This window comes from Poecilia latipinna, unplaced genomic scaffold, assembly GCF_001443285.1.
Source record: "Poecilia latipinna isolate Pla-1442-1.1 unplaced genomic scaffold, P_latipinna-1.0 Scaffold1207, whole genome shotgun sequence".
Taxonomy (NCBI): Eukaryota; Metazoa; Chordata; class Actinopteri; order Cyprinodontiformes; family Poeciliidae; genus Poecilia; species Poecilia latipinna.
The window spans coordinates 177629-195329 of NW_015113823.1; the positions used below are offsets into that span (position 1 = coordinate 177629).

General features: G+C 40.2%; 1 protein-coding gene across 1 annotated transcript; it reads right to left on the reverse strand.

The window, feature by feature from the left end:
- Positions 1-370: 370 nt before the first annotated feature.
- nalcn (sodium leak channel, non-selective) lies at positions 371-16732 on the reverse strand. Its single transcript, XM_015053853.1, has 28 exons — positions 16572-16732; positions 16039-16112; positions 13809-13910; positions 13633-13702; positions 13312-13403; positions 13059-13181; positions 12792-12848; positions 11994-12114; positions 11768-11899; positions 10444-10611; positions 10237-10341; positions 9266-9372; positions 9058-9178; positions 8846-8944; positions 8631-8724; positions 6636-6742; positions 6455-6532; positions 6211-6330; positions 6046-6114; positions 5786-5934; positions 5544-5637; positions 5022-5154; positions 4141-4256; positions 3650-3807; positions 2535-2685; positions 2289-2438; positions 2034-2151; positions 371-1247 (listed from the first exon to the last, which is right to left on the reverse strand). The coding sequence occupies exons 1-28, from the start codon at positions 16701-16703 to the stop codon at positions 1105-1107; spliced, it is 3183 nt and encodes a 1060-aa protein (XP_014909339.1). The 5' UTR covers positions 16704-16732; the 3' UTR covers positions 371-1104.
- Between the last annotated feature and the right edge of the window lie 969 nt (positions 16733-17701).

Consider the following 17701-nt stretch of genomic DNA (forward strand, 5'->3'; position numbering starts at 1 on the left):
TTTTCTTTTAACCTGTTGTTCACAGGTTGTCATTCACAATGACAGAGGTGTCAAACTCCAGTCCTCAAGGGCCGCTGTCCTGCAGTGTTTAGATGTGCCACAGGTAAAAAACAGTGAAATGAAATGGCTTAATTACCTCCTCCCTGTGTAGATCGGTTCTCCTGAGCTCTGCTAATGACCTAATTATTCTTTTCAGGTGTGGTGCAGCAGAGGCACATCTAAAAGTTGCAGGACAGAGGCCCTTGAGGACTGGAGTTTGACACCCCTGTCACGAGAGGACCCAAATTTGGGTCCTCTCGTGAATAACAGGTTAAGTATTTCAAATTCCTGAAGTCGCGTACAAAGTTCAGTACAAAGACAGTGACACCACTGTTTTTCTCATAAATGCCCAACAGGCTTTTAATAGAATAATTAAATACTTGATAAATATAAGTGTTTCTAATAACTTACAAAAGAGTTGTTTTAAAGCTGCACAAATACACACTGATGTAACTTTAAATACATTCACAGTCAAAACTGTAGATTTTAGTTTTTCCATGTTCTTGTCCAGATAAAAAAAAAACCCCAAAAAAACAAGACGACTTGTTTTTGTATAAAGTGACAATGAGACAAACAACAGTTAACAATCACCACTGAAAAACTCAAGAGACATTATCAGAGATACAAGAGATGAGAAACGGAGGCAAATCAAAGATATCGAAGGACAGAAGTTGATTAAGATATTGACATGAAACAGTAGGAAACGCACACCACAGCAGCTTCTCGGTTGGGTTCATGAACACACCAAATGTATGGCCTACAGTCAACAGTCTGCTTTGACACCAGATGCGCCTGCATAGGAAAAACTCAGCAGTGGACAGAACATGGGACACATAACACCAATCCATGCCTAAACGGCTGCCTCCGTGAATGAGCCACTCCAGGTAAAGCTTCACACACAGCTGATCAAACCCGTCGAGATAAAGGTAGCGGGTAAAACGAAGCGGCGACACCGTTTTCATTCATCAGCCTACAGAGACAAGACGTGAAAAGGTCCGAATCCACCGGCAAGCCTCGCATCCGATCTGTAAAGGAGAAAGAAGACACATCCGTCGGACATCGTCTCTAAATGTCGATGAGGTCGTCTCCGCTCTCGTCGCTCTCCACGGTCAGCTGACGGGTCCACCACTTCTTCACCTCTGACCCCGAAGAGGCCTCGTCATTGACGGGGTTCATCTTGCAAACGATGGACTTGACGCTCGTACGACCTGACGGCAAAAACAGAGAATTTGCAAAGAATTTTGAGTATCGATACTAATTTTGACTATTCCGTTTTGACAAACTAAAGGTTTACATGAGTCAAGATCAGTCAGTACCTACAACCAATAGGCTGCTCTGAGACGTAGCGTTCATGTATCCTGGCTGTATTGTTGTCAGGATAATATAAACATCCGAATTTTCCTTTTCCTTTTCAAATCTGTCAATGTGATATCTTCTGTGACCTTTAGCATTTTGAGAACTGTTGTCACTCCGTGACACCATACAGGGTAAATAATGCTAACTGGGGAAAAGTGCACAAATAATTGAAGACACAGCTATGCTGGTTGCTGAGAAACTGAAGTAAGTCACGTTTTTTTTAAGGATGTACTTTAACAAGTCTGTTCAAATTTTTTTTTTTTTAATAAAACATCAGCAAGCCTGCACATTCGCTCAGGTAACAGTTCCATGACATGACAAGTGACTGAGATCCAATCACAAATGGTATTTATTTCATATTGTGATATATTTATTTTACCATCAGGTATGAATATACTGCTCTCTTCACTTGGAACATGTTCACCCAGTACCGCTGTTGACACCATATCTGAATAGTCTCTTAGAATTTCCAATACCACATCTCAACTTTTATAAAAAAAAAAAAAGGTTACAAGCGTTAGCTTCCCTCGCTTTCCCAAGCAGAGTGAAGACGAGGAAGTTTCTTTGTTCAATTTTACACAATTCTCTTTTTACAAAACCTGTAACTTGTACAAGATAGAGTACAGAAGCGAACAAACCTGCAGGCAGCCGCCACTGTCCCAACTTTCTCTGTGGTCTCCCCAGGTCTGTGGAGTCCTGTCTGTACCCTCCTCTGTCTGACAACGTGGGGCTCAGAAGCTGCTGGAGGCCACTCATCTAAACAAAGACGAGATATCCTTTGTTGCACCAGTGCAAAAGCATACCTGCTGACTGTGTGATGTGTCTGCGCAGAAATCACGCTGCGAGCGTGTGAGACTGTGTGCGCCGCCGCGGTTTAGATGTGGGGGCTTTACCTCAGGCTGCGAGGGGTTGTCTGGGTTGTTAGCGTTGTGGTCTTCGCTCGGCACCGTGGTTTCTATGCTGGGAGGGTTGAGGAAGGAGCTCAGCTCCTGCTGCTGGCTCTCTCTCAGGCTGTGGATGATGCTGCACGACTGATGCTGCTTCTGTAAGCATGCACGCATTCAAAGGACGGCGTCATGCACTGACACTTGCGAGTCGAGCGTGGAAAAGGACAAGCGTGGTCTGGCTGAGTGACTCACCGCCCGGATGCGTTTGAGGCATTTCTTGAGCCACATGCGGATGGTCTGCTTGGCGACCTCCTCTTCAATGGTGTACTCCAGCTGTTCCCTGGCCAACAGCTCCTCCAGCTGGAGAGACTTCCTAATGTCCACCGAGCGATAAGACAGCATGCTGGGCAAATGGACACATGCATACGATTGATATTTTCCAAAAGACAAAGTTTTATAGCACATTTTTGTTTTTAAGCGATGCGATTTTTTTGTCAGATCTTTAGATGGTTGTTGAAAAAGGAGCCCATAAATTTCTTGTTCAATCAATCAAATTTGCTCATGAGTAGAACAATGTTTATCTAGCGTGTTGGTTGTAAGTAAGCTGAGCCTGCTTCCGCTCTGCATGCACAAAATTAGCAAAATTTCTATTTCAGTAGGTTCTTTACCTTGTTCAGCAAAAAAAATATTATCCTCTATTTTCAGGAAGTACAAAATGTTTTTTGGAGTTTTTCAGATGAATGCAAGGTGTAAGTAGTGGTAATGAATCTGTTACACCATTCGACATGTTTTACATCTTACAAGAATAAGAAGTGGAACAAATGAATATGTATCACATTTATTTCTATCGTTTTCCAATACACGCTAATATTTTTCCATTTTTTTCCCCAAAAGTAGTCCTTTCCTTGTAGTGTTTGTGAAATCAGAGTTAGAAACCTCAAATGTTCTTCAATGTATGCAAGTCAAATCAAACTACATTATCGTGTTGCACGTCATCAGAGGTTGGAAGTCGGGTTGGTGAAAGGTGGAAATGTTGAATAACAAAAGTTCACTATGAGTTTTTGCCAGATGTTTTTACAGTGGATCGGCTTTAAGTGGGAAACCGGCAACAAACACAGATCTGTAATGAAGAAGGAAGGAGGGGGAGTGAGGAAGAAAGGAAGGAAAAAAGAAGGACAGACTGACAGATGGAAAAAATAATGAGCTGGATGCCATTTCCTTCCTTTAGCCCAACAAGATGATTGGTTTATTTATGTATGAGGCCAAACATGTTCGGAAACGTCAGCACTGAAGTATTTTACATAAACTGGGTTGTACTTAACATCATGAGTGCTTAAGTAAGACAACATGTAGCACTTGACCGTCACCTCAGCACATCATGAAATGTCACATCTCCTCCACTGTGAAGTCGCTCCATTTCATAGCACATGTGTTTAAACAGGAGTTTGTCCTTGTCCAGGTCCACTTCCAGCCTTCCTCTGAGCAAACGAAGCAGAAACTTCACCCTGGACGTTGGGATCACTCCCTATAAAAAATAAATAAATAAATAAAACAAGAGCAAAGGTAAAGGGTTTATTAAGACATGCTGACATGACGACAGAAGCTTTTCAGGCAAAAAAAAAAAAAAGTTTCGTTAAGAGTTTTGTCAAAGCGTAGCAAGAACAGCAAGGCCCACTGCTAACCTTTGCATTTCTGCTGCACGTGTCTTGACTGAACGAGTTCGTATTGCAATTAAGTGGTAGTTAAATTGAAAGGAATCAAACCTTTAATTAAAGATCAGCGTCTCTAGTTACTTTCTCTCTATATTAACCCTCAGTGTCCCGTGTGGGTTCCACAAGCGTCCTTGCTAATTTCTGACCTCCCGTTTGTCATCCACCATGTTCCAGATGATTTGGAAGTGCCTCAGGTCGTTATAACTCAGCAGCTGGTCTTCTTCAGTGGAGTAGAAGAGAGAGAAGTTCTCCACAATGATGGCTGCAGCAAAAATGTCAGGATAGATAATATTGGCTATATAACCATGGACATATAGCTCACATCGCAACAAGCATCATTAGAGCGATCACATCGAATTGGACTGCTGGATTTAGAGCTGTAGCTCTGATAGTAAAACCAAAATGTAAAAATGACTATAAGTCAATACACATATTAGAAATAGCCTTAATCCAAAAACAACAAATAATCTTCCCTCATTATTTGTTAAATCAGTGAAGTAAATAGCTTGTTATTGTTGGTGTTAAGCTTGAGGGGAGTTTAAACAGGAGAATGATCAAATATTTAACTAAAGGTTTTGTTTCCGAATTTTATCACAGTTACTGGCATGTAAATGAAAAGGCTATTTGATACCAACAAAGAAGAGTTGCGTAGATATTTATAGTTATGGAAATCCTGCAGTCAAGGTTTATAATGGAAGTGCAGAAACAAGATCCAGCTTGGACTGCAGTCTATTTCCTAAATATCTAAAAAGTATTTCACCCTTTCCGATTATGTTCACCGTAAGGCTGCATTTCCTGTCTGAACGTGTCATGTGACCTGCTAGTTGAGCTGTGCTCTGATGTTACCAGGCAACTGTAAAGAGAGAACTGCTCAAACACTAGTTATCAAATATGAACTCACTTAAATTTACACAAACTTAGCCGGACGTTAATAAAGCTTCCTCTAATGTGCTTACTGGTTATACACTAAGCACATGACAGTACATGGTTATAAAAGACACAGAACAGGCAGAGAGAAAACACTGACCTACGAGAAGGTTGAGCATAATATATGCTATGATGACATAGAACGAACAAAAATAAATCAACGCTCCTGCATAGTTGCCACAATCAGTCTCCCAGTAGCGATGTTTGTCAGGGGTGCAGAATGGAGGCTGAACCTAGAAACCGTAAAAAACAAACAAAAAAAACAAGCAAATATATATTTATTTAATTTAAACAAAACTTTACATTTAACAATCAGGAAATTAAAATAGAGCATGCTCAACTTGATAAACTGTTCAAATACTTTTTCTATAAAACAGTCAGTTTTGTGTCAGTTTTAATGTAAAGTTGACACTCTAAATGGACTTTTAATGCAAGTTTTATTGGAACTTTTCACTAAAAGTGTCATTATTTACACTCATGACAACAGTCGTAAACGTGTTATGTCATATTTATTACGGTGTCGTGTCAGTCTTGTGCACACTGCTTTAAATAAAGTGTTACTATGTCGTTTTAGATTAGGAAAGCATGATCCTTTATCTGACGTATTTGGAGCTCGTCTTACCATGCAGTCATGCATGATCTTATTCCAATCTTCTCCTGTGACAATGCGGAAAAGAACAGTGATGGCTTTGCCTGCTGTGGAGAAGTTGGCGTGCCTGCCATTTGGAGAAAAAGAAAAAAAAAACTAAATCACTGAGATTAAAATAACTGTATGAAGACAGTAAATTGTCTTACTTCAGCTCCTTTTGCAAAGCAGAAGAAAACAAAACTAAACAAGAAGGTCCGAACATAAGCAACAGTTACCGGTTTATGTTCTCGCCGTATTTGACCGTTCCGAAGAGAACGACTCCAGCGAAAGCGTAGCAGAGCAGCAGGAGGAACATGCCCACGATGATAAAGAAGCTCTTGTACATGCTCACCACCACGGTCAGCAGCAGCATCTTCAGTGTCACCTTCACGGATCATACGCACGTATTAAGAGTCGCAAGATTTTATGCCCGGGTAGAAATTATTTATGAGGTAAAGGGGAGGTGACTGTGAGGCAAACACAAAATCTGACTCACATGTTTCCCACATATGGTGAAGAACCTGAAGACAATCACACAAGTTCCCATCATGTACGTATATGCGTTCTATAAGAGTATAAAAAAAAAATAAAAAGACAGTTGCATGTGCGGTACTCATCTCATAAATAAATTTCCCTCAGTGAAAAAATATGCTTCTCTAACCAATAAGGAAAAGTGCAGGACTATCCAAATGACACCCAGTGAAGTGACCAGCAGATCGTAACGATTTCGTCGGCTCTGCCAGTACCCAGCTGGAGACATGGCTATCAGCTTCATTGTCACCTACAAAACAAAGCAAAACAAAACAAAACAAAAAAAAAAACATCACGATATGTGTATGTAAACACAACGAAGGAAGTGATCAAAACGTATAGAATGATAGATGCCCAGGCAGAAACAGACTTACTTCCAATACAAATATAAAGGTGAAGACTACAGACATGGTGGCAAGAGGAAAGGTAACTTTATCATCACCTACATCCCACTGCAGAAGTAAGAAAACATTTATTTTTGTTTGTAGTGAAAGACAAGAATGTGAAAATTATGGTGCAATAAAAAAAACAAAAAAAAAACCATATAGATGTTACCTTAACTGACAGCAGGACAGACTGTGCCAAAACCAACACAGCAATGCCGCGTTTGAAAAAGGGATGTTGAGTAATGTCATACATCTTAGCCCGAAAACCTCCATTCTCTGTGAAAAGAACACATATGACATGGAAAACAAAAAAAAAAAAAATCAAATTTCCAAAATTTATAGGATAAAAGGATTCAATCCACATAATTGTGAAGTGGAAGGAAAATGATCCGTGGTTTCAAGTAAGTGAGCCGATATTTCCCTTCCATCTGACTGAAGTTGAGCTATTTTCTAACAAATAGGTAAAAAATTAGAGTCTGTAGATGTGCAAAGCTCATAATTCAAATTCGAAAATATTTTATTGATCCCAAAGGGAAATGAAATAAATTCACCCCATGAGAAGATGAATGGAGATAACTGCATGAGGATCCTGGGAGAAAAGCAGGACAGCAACCCTACACATACAGCTAGAGGTCGAAATTTAGTGGGTTTTATCCAAAATTTAGAATGACTAGAGTTCACCTGAAAAACCTGAAAAATGATCTTTCAGAGACACTTCAATCTGGATGAGATAGAGAAATTAAAAAAAGAAAAGCCAAAAATTAGATTGTGGTTGCAAAGTTAATGATACGGGGAGCTAAATGCTGAAATGGGTCACTTTTTTTTTTCGTTTGGATGTTTATGGATTATTTTCTCTCCACCCTGTGACAAAATGCGATCTCAAACGCTTCTCCGCAGCACCGAAGACATCTCAAATCTCGTCAGCGCAGTACCCTTCAGTGTCCACAAGATGGCATTTATGGACCATCTAGATCTGATTAAGACTTGAACAGGCTTCTGTTGTGCAGCTTTCACAAACTTTTATTCATACAGATGAGTGGGCGTACTGTCAGGAAACAATGCAAACAATAAACTCAGATTTGGTAATAGACAGTGAGGCTTCAATGTTTGCTCGAAGGCAGTAATTTCAGAGTCGAATACAATTTTAAGTAGAACCATCCATCTGATAAGCATATTTGCCAAGTTTTACAATCTTACATGTGGCTCTAAAATCACATTTTAAGCATAACATATTTAAGTCTTGGATGTTGCTAGTTTCTGTGTTGGAACTTTTATGTCGTTGCTGCAAGGTTTCAAAAATTAGCTCACTTCGCAGCCGCTGTATTTTTTATTTATTTAATTTTTCACAAACAGAGCTTTAAATCAGTTTGAGCTTTTGCAAAGCGTAAGCACTGACCACGCTGGCGGTTTTTGCAGACATGAAGACGTTAATCAGCTCCGCGCTGCAATGGCTCGCCAGCGACGAAACACCTCTGGATGTGGATCGGTCTGGTTGTTAAAGCCGGGGGCAAGCGGCGCTGCTGACTAAAACCGAAGCCTTCGATTTTGCTGTTAGTTCTCAGCCCTGCCTGTACTAACAAGCAATTTCCCACGCTGCCTCCGAGGCGCCTTGACTGTTCCCATGACTCCAGTCACATAAGCGAGGGAAGCGGCGTGAATCTGTGGCCAAACTCAATAAGGATGCAGCGCTTCCCTACGCTCACCACTTAAGACACGCACGAAAGAAAGCCGGATATATTTGTGTACGAGCATAAATTGACACCAGAGCTTGTTTTTAAATTCGAGCGAGGTGCGAGAATGTGATTAATTTCCTTGTAGCAGGGTGTGACATTCGGTGTCCAAGCCATTTGCTTGATCTGCCTTCATATTCGGGCTTTTGCTGTTACTGCCGCTGGTCGTCATTCGAGTGTCACGATTAATTCCTCCAGGCATCAATCCGCAGCCAAAAAACAAGGACTATTAAATACGAATTAATCATGCAGGTGCTGTTTAGCGATGCGCTAGCGGGCACGCGCGCGCGAGCGCACAATCAATCCCAGAACAGGGGCGGACGTGATGTTTTCACAACGTTAAGCTTTTGACGCTCTGGCTCTGCGTTGTGTCCTGCAGTTACTCGGAAAGCCTTTGATGTCCATTTTTTGCGCGTTAGTGCGCTTCGTTGTACCTGGGCGGGGGGGCAGGTGGAGCGGTTGGGCTATTTTCAGTCGGCTCTTCAGATCCTCCCATCTCCTCTGGTCCACTGTTAGCAGGGCAGTGCCCTGAAAGTCAAAGAGGAAAGAAACACAACAGCACTGGAATCATGAAGCCGAGGCAAAACACAGGCACTGTTCCTCGGAAAAAAGAAACATTGACAGAAACTCGTCAATAGCAGTATTTTACTTTGTTCTCATTGAAGTTCGCTATGACGACTCCGACGAACAGCGTGAGGCCGATCATGCATCCCAGAAACACAAAGACGTGGATGTAGATGCCATGGATCTGCAGAGACATAGACGTGTGAGTTAAAGCGCAGTCATGATTATTTCTGTTTAATGTAGAAAAAATAAAACAGAGAGCATAGGGAAAAAATGATTTTAGCTGAAGATTATTACCGGCCCAACTCGGTGAATGATGACGTCTCGGACCTCCACCCAGCCTTTGAGGGACAGAACTTCAAAGAGAGCCAACATGGCATTGCCGACATTGTCAAAGTTGAAGTTTCGAGGATTTGCCCTGGAAAGTCAGAAGATTGGTTGATACGGTCACTGGTTCCGCAGGGCGACTTTATAAGAAAACGATATCAAAACAAGGAAGTCCTACCAGACTCTTGGTACCCAGAAACCGGGTTTCTTCTCCTCAGCCTTCAGCCTCAGGTTGAGATTTCTGGAAACACTCACATTAATCCGGAAGATGCCATAGCAATCCTCCTGTGTGGGATCACACAGTTTAAACAACAAATGAGTAAATAAGCAAAAGCAAAGTAGAAACAAAGTTTTTGTTTGTGGTCTGACTTAAGAAAAAGACGATAATTCTGCTGCAAATTCATTAAGAAACGTGGAAGGTTTGGATCAAGTCGTAAAAGAAAGAGCTCCAAGATCACCTTCTTATTTGCGTCATGATTTTTAACCAAATACATACAAGTAATATATATATACTAATACATATATATATGTATTAGACTATATGCTGTTATGCTGTTACTATATGCTGTTAGTTGATACAGTTATAGACAGAAAATTGTGGAAGTTCTTAGTTTTTAAGCATTTAATGAAAAGGAGAGAAAAACTGATTTGTCAGTGTTTGACCTTACAAATTAAAGACGATTAGGGAAAAAAAAAATATGTACTTATAAGTGCATGTGTAGTTAAATGCTGTGAATTTACTTCATAAACTTTTATTTCATAAAATAACTTTAAAGTTTTATATTTAAGGTAAAAACTATTCTCCAGATCCATATGTAAGTCATGATGGGAAGATTAATACTAAAATAATTTCCACAGTTCATCAGAGAAATAGTAATGATATTATCATCCTCATAAACAGTTGATAAAATAAAGACATTAAAAAACACAAAAGAGTAATAAGAAAAAATCTCGTCAAAGAACTAGAGAATAAAAGTTAGTTTAACACAACATATCAGCTAAAACCTGTATAAAAGAATCAAGGCTGCTTTTAGTAGACGAGCAGAACTGCTGGATTTAACCAGTTTTATTTATTCATCTGGATGTTCTCCACAGGGAGTACGGTGCAGGAAGGGAAAGTTTATAAGGAGATTATGTTCCTTTCAGTACCCGTTTAAGGATTCGCGGGTCGTTGCATTTGGCCAGCTTTCCGGCGAACAGTTGAACTCCAAAGCTTGCGAACACCAGCATCAGCGTGAGAAGCAGAATGGAAACCTGAGAGACAATTATCCAAGAGCAGAAAAAGCTGACAGAGTCCGACTCCGGACTGTTAAATCAAAACCGCAGGATTTTGAAAAGCTACACTCGACCACTAACCAGGAAAATCTCCTTGAATCCTTTAAGAACCTCCCGCACAACCTTCCTCATCTGAGGAACCAGCTTGAAGATCCTGAGCGGGCGGAGGCAGCGCAGCATCATCAGCAGCTGAGCTCCAGACTCTGGAGGGATGTCAGTAGGAAGCCAGCAGAGGAAGATCAGACTCACCTGCAGTGCGGAAACAAAGCACAGCAGAGAGACTTAAAAAGAAACCTTATAACACCTACACTAAGGGAAACAGGATAATGATATTACAATAACACAATAGAGTGCCTTAGGATAAAAGTTTTTTGTGATTAGATGGTAAAAACACAACTATGTAAATGTCTGCAAGTCTAAACAATAGTGTGTACACATATGAAAAAGGAGACGGCTGAAAACCTGCATTAAATTGAAAAATATAACAACATTCGATGAGTCAAGGCATTCTTCGAGTCTTATTTCAGGATTCCAAGAATTTTTTTAAATTTGAGACATTTCCAAACTCTAATTTCTAGCTATGGTAGATTTGAATTACACAGTAGTCGAGTTTTATCATCTGGATGTTCCACAAGTCGGGATAAAAACCTCAATCTGGCTTCAGGGTCATTTTATTTGGGCAGCAGCTCCATTTCAAAATCTACACCAGTGGGACTTGGAAAAGTCATGATATCAATTCTGATTGAAAATCTACCACTGCAAACATGACCACAGAATAGCTCCATAAAAACAAATCTCATCCTTTATTGAGTAGGTTAAATCCCAACACCAATTACAATAAAGTATAGAAAAATTGCATTAAATCCCATTTTGAAACCTAAATGCAGCATTTACTTATTGCTACAGCAGAGAAATATTTCAAACAGCAAAAGTATCAATCCGAATCATCCGGTTATTTTGGGGGAGGGGGGATTTACAAATATCCTAAATTGGAGCTTATTTTATTTCATTTTTTTTAGTTTGATTAATTCTTATCAATTCTTGTCTGCCACTCATCGACACTTCAAGGAATGTTGGTGCGAGAACTTAAAGTAGAATTCTACGAGGAAATAAAGATGCTAAACAACGACAGAAAAACAACTCCTGACGAATGTTTAAGCCGATGGGCAGAATTATACAACATCATGAGTTTATTTCGTTGTTTTTCGTGAATCAATATTGCAAAGATGCCAAAACAGAGAGAGCGGCAACATCTTTCTTGTGCTTTTACTTTCTTTGAAAAGTCTACATTAGCACTGTCATATTTTTCTTTTTAAAAGAACTCAGAACTCTGGTTTTCTCCCCATAGTAAACTTTTTTTTTTTTTCCCCCACCTCAGAATCATATCGCTTATTACATTTCTTACAAGATAGATGAAGATGTCCATCACTCCTCCAAAGTCCCGGATAATGGCCGTCGGAGTGAAGAACAGACCGTCGGCCATGATCTTTAGGTTGAGTTCGATGCTCATGAATATCACAAACACATACTCCCCGATCTGAAACACACGTCCTGATTACGGCGACATCTGTTCCCCGGCGAATCTGCCCGTCGACACCATGTGACCGACCGTCCATCTGGGGTTATAATACCTGCAGAGTGGGGACGTGCATGACCCTGGTGAAGGGTGATTCAAACATCATGGAGATGCAGGAGCAGATGGTCACCACGATCATCACCCAGTCCAGATAAGTGACTAAGCCCAGAAGATCACTGCGAGGACAGACACATCGGCAGCAATTCATGAGCTGGTTTTCAAAAAGCAGATGTGGGATTTTAATTAGCTTACAGTTCGGCTATTAGCATGTGGCTGAAACACTGGATACGATGCAAATTAATTCACAGAACAGTAATTTTACTGTCTAGTGTGCTACGCTCACTTTGATTCTGATAGAAACTGTGCTTAGCCCTCCTCTTTTTATCACGTACTTTTAAACACACCGCAAGTCATTCATAACTTGTGGCAAATATTAGCAATTGAAACTCAACATTTCTGTCAATTGTGTTACCGATTACATCAAGAGTAGGGAATTCCTGACCTTTGAACCCAGTGTCCCACATGGTTTATATGTATCACCTCGACAAGACATTAGTCGAATGGTTGCATATTCTCAGCTTGTGCGGGAGCCTGCTAGTGGCTTATTTATTTATTTATTTCCCCAGAGGAAACCGTGGATTTGTTTTTATGCTAATAAGTACATACATATGTAGGGAAAATTCAGGTAAAGTGAGCTTGATTAAAGAGGAAAAAAACCCAAAACATCAATTGATGTATCTGCAGACTCAGTAACAGATGCAGCTTTTCTGAACTTTGTTTCACAATGAGTAAGATGTAATGCATATGAAGCACTAATCCGAACACCTGATGAACAATTATGAGCCACACTTACTACAGCTGATGGTATTTGGTGTTCTTCACTGCTCCTGTTATCGGGTCAGTTTTTGATCTGGGTGTGAAAGACGACGAAACAGAAAAAAAAAAATACAACAACGTTGTGGTTTTACAGTGTATTTCACAGGTTTACATCACCCTGAGTCGGTCATTTAATGCAGATCAATTATTATCATTGATGTAATTTTGCTTCCAAAAGAAACTGGACACGGAAAAGATATCAGCAGTCGGATATTTGTTATGTGTTTATTTGGACGAATCTTACGCATTGAAGCGCGCCCGGACGATCATCCTGCAGAAGTTCCTGAAGCGATGCTCTCGACCCACGATGAAAAGAGGCTTATCAAAGTAAGGATGGTTTTCCCTCAGCTCCTCCTCCTGAACCTTTCTGCTCAGACAAGAGTTGAGTGGCAAGCAGATAATCATGCAAAGGGATTACAAGGTAAAGAGCACTGTGGATTTATTTATTTTTTTTTAAAGGTTCTCTTTGCTGTTTAACTCTTTTTCCCTGCAAATACCTCTTCATTTCTGCCTGTTCTTTCTTTTCTTGGATCATCTTGATCTCACTGTCCTCCCTCTGAGCATTGCGGTAGCGCACTGTGCTGGAATGCTGGGGGAAAAAAAAAAAAAAAAAAAAACATAGCATAACACACCTTTAGATTGAATTACCATCACTCTGTGTAAAAACTAACGGCATAAATACATACTTGTATGCAGTGTTTTGCTCGTAATTAAACGCAAGCACGCATTTATTTACGACGTAACCGTTTTGGTACTAAAAACAACAAAGGAGGAAAAAAAGGGAAACAAATCGGATGTGACTCAGGATGTGTGCTTACGTCCTGGGTGAGCGTTTCCAGCGACTTCCCCCGGCTGATCCTCTGACTGGTGGATCCATGTCGCAGAGACCTGAGGAGACGGTGAGCAAAGATGAGGAGCGTTCACGGCTCAATACTGGGCGTCAACAGGAATACATGCCAACTTAAACGTGTGCCTGTGTGTGCACGTGTCAGACCTGCGCTCTTGTCGTATGTGGTGCTGCACACTAAGTATGGAGCGCTCTTTGGCTGGCTGCCCTTCAAAAGATCCACTCAGCATCCGCTGCCTGGTGCAAGCCCTGGGAAACAAGACAACAGTTTTCTTAGTACCAGTCGAAAGGCGGTAAAAAAAAAAAAAAAGAATGCCTCTTTGTTAAAAGGATCACAAAAGCATCATAAGCCACAGTGGTGGCAGCATCATGCTTTGGGGTTGTGTTTCTCCATCTGGCAGACAAAGATGATTGGATATTACTGAACATCCAATCATCTTGGAGGTTCAAAAGAGACATGCAAAAAGACTTCAGACTGTGACTAAACGTGCTTCCGCTGCATGAAGCTTTTCTGGATGTTTACTGGGGTAGTTTGTCTCTCCGCTGCATTTCTACTGCAGGACAAATGGACAGCAATTCAACCTGAAAATGAACCTGGTCTGAATAAAACACACAAATAAATACTGTAATGTGACAAAATGTGAAATAGTTTAAATGGGTCTTATTACTTTTGAAGGTGCTTTGTATTGTTTTGACACTTTAAGGGTTAGGGCTTCTTTTATGTGTGAGAGAGGGCTCTAATAGTTTCAAAGAGCCAGAGGAGAGCTAACGAGATGATGGGCATCGGCACTGTGCAACACTTTGTAATATTTATAGCAACTCGGAGGGATTACTTGTTAATTGGTCATAAGCACGGATGAATGGCTGCTGCTTCTGCTACAGAGTGTGAGTTTGCATATGTCGGTATTTGGGTCTAATTGCATGCTCGCGTGGAAGATGGCGAGCCAGACAGAACGTGTTATGACTCCTGATCTGCTGTCCGTCTCTCAGACAGACAGAACATTTGGGCTGCGCAGATTGGACACAGTGTTTGCAATCTAATCTGCACTTAGTGCCGTCTCTGCCATGCTGAACAGCAAATTATCCATTTACTTCTTTGCGACAGTAAATGAGTCTGAAGTGGCACTGAGTGTGTAGGTGTGTGTATATATATATATAAAAAGTGAGAAACGTTGACAAGCGGTGCTGCTGGTGTGACAGAGCTACGTCTGATGCGTCTACAGCGATGATCAGTCTGGTTCTAATTTCGCGTCTATGCACCAACGCAGTGGTTTTAAGAACAAAGAGCCGGTACGGGAAGAGAGAATGAATTGTAGCGCTTTTGATATAATTTGAGGATCAGAACAAAAATGTGTTGTAAGAAAAAACTTTTCATTTTTCACAAAAGTAAGCGGATATAGCTACAAATACAAAGGGTAAGTTTTATTCTAGGATAAAATTAGATTTTTGCACATGTGCACCTTCTATCGCCGGACTCTTTCAAATGCAGAAATACCTCCTTTGAGAATGTTTTTTTGTCCTTTGTTTATTTGTTAGAACCACCATTTTGTTCTAACAAATAATACAGGTCAGATGACAAATTTGGTCATACCAAAACTTTTTCTTTTACAAAACAGTTCTGGATTTGCGTTGTGTCATGAGCCATCTGTGCTGCAAAGTGCCACTGGATTAATCGTTGCAGTTTTTGACTAAACTGGAACAGAATGTTCAAATAAATCTTAATAATTATGCCAGAATTATCACGTCGTTGAGCCTCGTCCTCCTCCGTTGTTGCAGATCTAATCTTTGCTTGCTTTAGGCATCTTGGTAAAGAGTCAAATACATTTTCTTTGTGTTATTTTGTTAAACCTGGTCTGAACTCTAGGCTAAATTCTCTGCATTCAAGTTAATAAAAAGTTGTCTTACTGATTGGCTTCATTAAAAACAAAATTCATTAAAAATAATAAGAAAAATAATAATCTACATATTCTTAAAGTTTCCTTCAAAGAAAACAATCTAAACTTGAATTATCTTACATTTTTTCAAGGTCTATTAGTACCTCCACTACTACAGGCATCTGTATGCACATAGAAAGTTCCTTTAAAAAATAAAATACAAATGCAGCCAACTGCTTTCTTTTAACCTTTTGACAATGGGCACTGCAAAGACAAGCCATAATCCCCAAATGACATTTACTTTACGAGGTTAACACTGTGTAGGAGTCAATCTCTTAAAATTATTCTCCCACAGCTGATGAAAACTCACACAAAGTAGGTTTTTTGGGAAAAACATTGTAAAGCCAAAATTTCACGATGTAATGATCAATAAACATTCGAGTAAAGCATCACATCATAACACCAAACCTCACACCTACTGTGGTGACAGGGGTGTGTCTTACCGTAGGATTTTATTGATCGTCGTCTCTTTCTCCAAAAGGTTGCGGGCACGGATGCTAAAAATTGATCTGCGAAGCTGAGAGAGCGAAGCGTGAGTGGGCATGAGCTCAAAAGTTTGATAATTGTGGCAGATCATATAAAAAAAAAAAAAAAAAGCTTGCCAAATGCATAGCTGCAGACATTGTGTGGGAGTTACTGAGGGACATTATCAAGGTTGCTTAACAGCCTTAATGCCTTAAGTCTACACTTCTCTGGACTCTAATGATCATAGATGGATAGGAAACTATTGCATTGGTGGAACAATTAAGCAATGGGACTGCATTCTAAATATCCTATCCGTACATATCCTTACTTTTATTAGACAGATAGGAACCCCCTGGTTGGAATCTATTCTATGTGGACACAGAACATTCATCTTTACATGCCTCTAAAGCAGCCTCTATATGTGTCTCTGTGTGTTTGAAAGAAAAAAATAAAACAATAACAGAGAGAGGGGAGGACCTGATGTGTAATTAGAAGCAGCACGTGTAGCTACCTTTTGGTCAATATACTTGTTGTCCTCAATGGCTGATCGTTTGGAGTGGTCACAGGAGGAGGACGAAGCTGAGGGGAGACGGCGGAACAAACAGCTGGTATCCTGCTGCTGACGATCAATAAACTGCTTCATAAAACTCTCTCTAGAATTCACAGCAAACACAAATAACAACAGTGATGCTTACAGCGGTTTTACAACTCGTGGCAGTCGCATACAGCGGTAAGGAAAATGGTCACAGATTTATTAAAAAGGACTAAACTGTGTTAGAGCAAATCCATCTGCAAAATACATCAGTGGAAGCTGCTGCTGCAGAAGCCCAACATATGGGCTGCTGAGGGAGTGCTCTCTATACCGAGAGGAAAAAAAAAAAAAAAAATCCAGCTGTGCACTAATCACTAACTTAATAATACGACTTATTATGAAGTCTGCTGTGCTGGATGGAATTCAGCTCCCCTGCTAAAAGCTGTGCGACAAATGGGCCTCGATGTGAATGATTTTCTATCCGCACAGAGACGATATGAAATATTTTCCCCTTTTCTTCCTTATTTTACATTAGGCAATATAATGTTGGACGGCTTTGGGGAAGTGGTGGCAACGTTTGCTCATTTTTTTCCCCAATGTGATGTAGTTTGAACTACTGGAAAATAAATTATAATATAGAACTCATATATCCAATGAATGGACAGTCTAACACTTGAATATGCTCCAGATCCAAACCATTTCATTTTAGCTTTAAACACTGGGTAATCCTGGTATGCAACCTGCAGAGGATACAAAAGATTTGAGACTGTGGTGGATGTTCGCCTTCCAGCAGGACAACAACCTGAAGCGTGCATTTAAGTCCCTCTCTCTTCAAGTCTTCAAGTTGAAACACCTTCCGTTTCGTGTTTCATAGAAAGGATGGCGTGTTCAGCTAAAATTTCAGATTTTATTTCCCCAAATTGTATTTATTTTTAACAGGGACAGTGTAATGAACAGACACAGGGTATTTGTAAATGTGTCAGATTATATCCCAAAGCTTCTTTCCATCTGCTTGCATAAATACCTACAGGGATAATGTTGTCATTTTCATTTTGATGTATTAAAGTAAACAGATTTGAATACATTAACAATTTTAATGCAATTAATTG